General features: G+C 43.6%; 1 protein-coding gene across 1 annotated transcript; it reads left to right on the top strand.

Annotated features, from left to right (window-relative positions):
• On the top strand, window positions 1–6,906 carry LOC142150882 (E3 ubiquitin/ISG15 ligase TRIM25-like). Its single transcript, XM_075206055.1, has 3 exons — window positions 1–1,162; window positions 6,303–6,492; window positions 6,780–6,906. The coding sequence occupies exons 1-3, from the start codon at window positions 1–3 to the stop codon at window positions 6,904–6,906; spliced, it is 1,479 nt and encodes a 492-aa protein (XP_075062156.1).

Below are 6,906 nucleotides of genomic sequence, written 5' to 3'. Positions count from 1 at the left end.
ATGGCGTCTGCTGATCTGAGACAGGAGCTGGGCTGTTCCATCTGCTTGAACATTTATACAGATCCTGTAACACTGAGATGTGGACACAACTTCTGCCAGGTCTGTATTGATCGTGTACTGGAGACACAGGAGGAGTTTGGAGTTTATACCTGTCCTGAATGCAGAGCAGCATGTATGAAGCGTCCTGCACTGCAGAGGAACATAACTCTGTGTAACATAGTGGGGAGTTTCCTGTCTACTCTGCCAGATCAGGAGGAGACTGGGATCTTCTGCACTTACTGTGTGGATTCTCCTGTACCTGCTGCTAAATCCTGTCTGTTGTGTGAAGCTTCTCTGTGTGATAAACACCTGAGAGTACACAGCAAGTCAGCAGAACACGTCTTATCTGATCCCACCACTTCCCTGGGGAATAGAAAATGCTTTATCCATAAGAAGATCTTTCAATATTACTGCTCTGAGGACGCTGCTTGTATCTGTGTTTACTGTTCAGCTGGACAACACCGGAGACACCTGGTGCAGTCTCTGGATGAGGCTTCTCAGAAAAAAAAGGAGATACTTAGAAATTTTCTGCAGAAACTGACCACAAAGAAAGAGGAAACTGACAAAAACATCCAGAGTCTGCAGGAGCACAGGAGAAAAGATCAGGAAAAAGCAGCTGGTGTAACAGAGAGAGCCACTGCCCTGTTTAGAGACATCAGGAGACAGCTGGAAGACCTAGAGAAGAGCGTCCTGAGTGAGATCTCCAGGCAGGAAGAGAGCGTTTCACTCTCAGTCTCTGATCTGATCCAGCAGTTGGAACTAAAGAAGGACGAGCTGTCCAGGAAGATGCATCATATTGAGGAGCTGTGTAACATGCCTGATCCAGTGACTGTCCTACAGGAACGATGCAAAATTGACTTATGTGATACCGAGGTCAGGGAGAGACATGATGAACAGGTCCATGATGTAGGAGATCTGGATGTGGGTCTCATCTCAGAAACATTGCACACATTATCGGATATAATAGCAGGTATAAAGAAAGGGATCTATGTGCAGCAAGCTACAGATATATTACTGGATGTTAACATAAGCAATATTACATTATCTGAAATAATAACAGGTATAAATACAGGGATCTATGTGCAGGATCCTACAGACTTATTACTGGATGTCAACACAGCTGGTAATAATATACATATATCAGATGACAGGAAAACTGTATCCTGGTCACCATGCCAGAATCGTCCAGTTACTCCAGAAAGATTTCAGTATAATCAGGTAATAAGCACCAGGAGATTTTCCTCAGGGCGACATTACTGGGAAGTGGAGGTCAGTAAATTTGGGAAATGGAAGGTAGGGATGTGTTATCCCAGTATAGACAGGAGAGGACATCAGTCATACATTGGAAATAATAACAAATCCTGGGGTTTGTGTAGGAGCCGGTTTAATAATCAGTATTCAGTGATACATGACAGTGAAGAGATTCGGTTACCTGACAATATTCCCTGTGATACAGTGAGGATATGTCTGGATTATGAATATGGACAGCTGTCCTTTTATGCTCTGTGTGACCCGATCAGACACTTACACACCGTCACTGCCACCTTCACTGAGCCACTTCATGCTGCATTATGGGTAGAGTTTTGTGATATAAAGATATCTGGGGTAGTCCGGAGATGAGAGAACTGATCATAAGAAATCTACCCAGAGACCGGTGACATCTTCAGGAGGGGTATATGATTGGTGGGCGATGCAACCAATAGAACGAATCAATGGGTGGAGTTACACTCTAGCCCCCCCTTTATTGTTTTGCCAGATGTCCAGTTTTCAATTTGTTTCCTTGTTGGTATGCTTTAAAATGTCTATATATATATATATATATATATGTATATATATATATATATATATATATATATATATATTATAGGATGTCTCCATCTTTGAGTCACTGATAGTTGTGATTGACTGCAATAAATGCCTGTCAGCCAGTGTATACCATATTATTGTACTTAGTGCTACCCCTGATCCTTTTGGCTGCGATGTCTGCAGGATGTGAGTGAGGTCTTTGCACAGCTCCGCCTACTGGGAGTTGTGTCGAAATATTATATTTCTTATATATTACAAGATGAGTTGGACTACAACTCTCAGCATGCACCATTGCTTATCATTATTAACTTGATTATTTTAGAATAAAAAATTATAATTACTATTATTGTCTCTCTATTACTACTTTATACAGTGCAGGACTAGAGCATGAACGGTCCACCAGGGAAAACAATGCCAGGTCATTTGATGGGCTGTGTATACAACCCCGATTCAGGATGTCTAATGGAGGTGGGGCCATGAGATTTTGGGATGTGGCCTTCACAAAATTGGAGTGACAGGGCAATCATTGGCATGGCCAAATTCTTGTCGTGATTTTTCTAACTACAGTGTTGGAGTATATATCTGTGATTCTAGTACTCTAATTGTTTTGATTGTTAAAAAAAAACAAACCTATAATATATAATAAAAACACTGCTCATACTGATACACATTGCAATTCTATTTGGTTTTTTTTTAATAGGAATTTATGTTCCCCAGGTAGCTGTGTACAAATTGTGATGTTGTAATGGGAGGATAGTTGGCACCACAGAAGTAGTGTAAGATAGGATTCCACAGGCGCTGTGGTATGGTAGAGAGGCAAAGGTCCCCTCAGTGTTGAAATGAAACAAGGGACACATGGCTAAGATTGCATATACTTGTGGGTTTATTCTCTTTGCTGGTGGTGTAAGGATTTACCACAGCGGCAGAAAAGTAGCAGTAGTGTAGGGAAGTAGTACCACGAGACCTTCAGTTTGCAATATTATTTGCAATATTATTCAATATAATACAACATAAAATGCATAACAATTTAGGAATCTTTTTTCAACAATATCAGCACTTATGCAAACATAAATCACTACAACACATAGGTCACTGAATCAATATATCTCACTGGTACGTGATGCACTAGTGTTTCAGTGAAATGGGTTGCACAGGAGAAATACTTTTGATAGACAACAGGCTGCTAACAGGTTAATTACACAATTATACTAAATTCTGCTGCAGGAGCTTACCTAGACAAATCAATCACTATAGACTTTTAATGCTATTATACAGATTACACTTATCACAAAACATTAATAGACATGCCACAAGGGTTAATCCAACTTGATCATGTTATATGCTTTAGAAGAAATGACTGTAGACTAGGGTCACTTTACAATTGACAGAACCCCCATGTGTAAATTGTGATCCGCAAGTTAAAGAACAGTTTCAGCTGGACACTTGAAGCTTATTAACTTGTAAAGCAGTGGTTCTCAAACTTTCTCAGTTTGAGGCACCGATAGGGTCACCATAATTTTTCCAAAGCGCACCCCTAAGCCGAAATAATTACCGGGTAGTCCCTTTTTTTAAGTAGTTGGGTCAAAATAACATAAGATGTATTTAGGCCCCTTCACCATCACATTGTGCCCATTCATCATATCACTGCGCCCCTTCACCATATCACTCTGTATCCCCTTCATCAAATCACTGTGTCCCCTTCACTATATCACTCTGTCTCCTTTATCAAATCACTGTGTCCCTTCACCATCTCACACTCTGTGTCCCCCTACACCATCTCACACTGTGTCCCCCTTCACCATCTCATACTCTGCGTCCCCCTACACCATCTCACACTGTGTCCCCCTTCACCATCTCATTCTGAGTCACCCTTCATAATCTCATTCTGTGTCTCCCCTCATCATCTCACTCTGTGTTGCCCTTCATCATCTCACACTCTGCCCCCCTCTCCATCATCTCACACTCTGCCCCCCTCTCCATCATCTCACACTCTGTCCCCCTCTTCATCATCTCACTCTGTGTCCCCCTCTTCATCATCTCACTCTGTGTCCCCCCTTCGTCATCTCACTCTGTGTCCCACTTGAGCATCTCACTCTGTGTCCCCCTTGAGCATCTCAAACTGTGTCCCCCTTGAACATCTCACTCTGTGTCCCCCTTGAGCATCTCACACTCTGTTCCCCTTGAGTATCTCACACTCTGTCCCCCTTGAGCATCTCACTCTGTGTCCCCCTTGAGCATCTCACACTGTGACCCCTTTGAGCATCTCACACTCTTTCCCCCCTTGAGCATCTCGCACTCTGTCCCCCTTGAGCATCTCAAACTGTGTCCTTGAGCATCTCACACTCTGTCCCCCTTGAGCATCTCAAACTGTGTCCCCCTTGAGCATCTCAAACTGTGTCCCCCTTGAACATCTCACTCTGTGTCCCCCTTGAGCATCTCACACTCTGTCCCCCTTGAGTATCTAACACTCTGTCCCCCTTGAGCATCTCGCACTCTGTCCCCCTTGAGCATCTCGCACTCTGTCCCCCTTGAGCATCTCACACTGTGTCCGCCTTGAGCATCTCACACTCTGTCCCCCTTGAGCATCTCACACTCTGTCCCCCTTGAGCATCTCGCACTCTGTCCCCCTTGAGCATCTCAAACTCTGTCCCCCTTGAGCATCTCACACTCTGTCCCCCTTGAGTATCTCACACTCTGTCCGCCTTGAGCATCTCACACTCTGTCCCCCTTGAGCATCTCGCACTCTGTCCCCCTTGAGCATCTCAAACTCTGTCCCCCTTGAGCATCTCGCACTCTGTCCCCCTTGAGTATCTCACACTCTGTCCCCCTTGAGCATCTCACACTCTGTCCCCCTTGAGCATCTCGCACTCTGTCCCCCTTGAGCATCTCAAACTCTGTCCCCCTTGAGCATCTCGCACTCTGTCCCCCTTGAGCATCTCACACTGTGTCCGCCTTGAGCATCTCACACTCTGTCCCCCTTGAGCATATCACACTCTGTCCCCCTTGAGCATCTCAAACTCTGTCCCCCTTGAGCATCTCACACTCTGTCCCCCTTGAGCATATCACACTCTGTCCCCCTTGAGCATATCACACTCTGTCCCCCTTGAGCATCTTACACTCTGTGTCCCCCTTGAGCATCTTACACTATGTGTCCCCCTTGACCATCTCACTCTGTGTTCCCCTTGAGCATCTCACTCTGTGTCCCCCTTCACTCTCCGTTCCTTTACTTACCTTTTTTCCTCATTTTCTGCAGTCTTCTTTCCTGATGTTCTCTCTGCTGCTGCTCCTCACTGTCGGACGTGATGATGTCACGCCCGGCATTCAGTAAAAACAGTGAGGAGGATGATCCGGCGCTGGATTGGTAAGTTTTTTTTTCTTCTTCTTTTGTCAGGGCGGCCGTGGCACCCCTGTGACAGCGCTGCGGTACCCCAGGGAGCCGCGGCTATGGTTCAGAAATTCTAGTTTGGTTTCTATTTTCTAGGATAGCATCTCAATTTTGTAAATATCTTTTCTGTTTGACAACAATGTAATGCTGGTAAATCTGTTAAAGCAACTCAATGACTAAATATGTAAACAAATTATTTTTTTTAAAAAAACCAACAACAAATGTTATATTTATACAAATGCAAAATGTCAAATATTGTGTTGATGTAGTTTTAAGTTGAGATACACTAATATATGGCTAAGTGGTTAGCACTTCTGCCTTACAGCACTGGGTTCATGAGTTCATGAGTTCAATTCCCGACCATGGCCTTATCTGAGAGGAGTTTGTATGTTCTCCTCGTGTTTGCGTGGTGCTCCGGTTTCCTCCCACACTCCAAAAACATACTGGCAGGTTAATTGGCTGCTAACAAATTGACCCTAGTCTGTGTGTGTGTGTGTGTGTGTGTTAGGGAATTTAGACTGTAAGCCCCAATGGGGCAGGGACTGATGTGAATGAGTTCTCTGTACAGCGCTGCGGAATTAGTGGCGCTATATAAATAAATGGTGATGATTATGATGTATGAAAGCAGGTTCCCCTAGTGTTGCAAAGAAATAAGGAATTTATAAGTAAATTTGGGGTTGCAAGGTATTTCGTTTAGATAGAGGGCTTTAGTTGTACAGAAGAAATTACTCATCAGATATTACAGGTCCTGGATATCACATAACTGCTACAGGCACCAGACAATCCTCAGAGTTCAGAGAAGGTAAAAAGAATTAACAGTACACTTAAAAATTAAATTGACAAAAGATGTGCTCAAACAGGACTGAAATAGCCGAATGCACTTCTACTTGCCCCGATGTTAATCAAGAATGTTCCAACTGATAAGACTAAACTGCCTCTGTATGAATTACTGTTTGGAGCCATCATGCCAGCAGCATTATTCCCTACACAGATGGGTTTGCAATGTAATAATGACTTCTTGATCTCCCATTGTTAACATCTTGCAAGACTTTGCTTTCATATCCACACACAGGTGAGAGAGGCCCAACATGGAAAAAGTGTAAGATGATCTACGCAAACCTACATCCTGGTGATCTGGTCTTAATCAAGGTTCATCAGAAAAAGAACTCTCTGTCTCCCAAGTGGAAAGACCCATATCAGGTACTGCTCGTCATACCCACAGCTGATAAACTAAGTTATCACATGGATTTAAGTGTCTCAATGTAGGTGAGTGGAGTCTGCAGAGACAACCAGAGCACTTCAATCAGCAACTAAAATGGTCTCTCTCCCTGGAACAACTTCACCGCAAACCACCAGATCAAGGACCCAGGGAAGAGGTGGCTCTCTGGAGTAGGCCCTAGAGAGTGTAACGGTCATAATAACAGCCCCTCTTCCCCTACCCAAGATGGGATTTAGAGCCTCCCTGTGGGAAGAAGATCAAAGTGCTAAACATACAGCAAATCTCATGATATAAAGTACATGCTGAGATCGTTATGTCTTTTGCTTACAGGTATGAAGTATGTTACAAAAACATGTTTAACGTGCTGAAAATCTTTTCATCAGAAAACTGCAATTGGTGGCTGAAACTTTTTGACTTTGTTGAGAATGTTTGTGAATACCAGATGGACAACATGTAA

Source organism: Mixophyes fleayi, chromosome 4, assembly GCF_038048845.1.
Source record: "Mixophyes fleayi isolate aMixFle1 chromosome 4, aMixFle1.hap1, whole genome shotgun sequence".
Lineage (NCBI taxonomy): Eukaryota > Metazoa > Chordata > Amphibia > Anura > Limnodynastidae > Mixophyes > Mixophyes fleayi.
The sequence above is the reverse complement of the archived record's forward strand: the minus strand, read 5'-3'. Positions and strand labels throughout refer to the sequence as shown.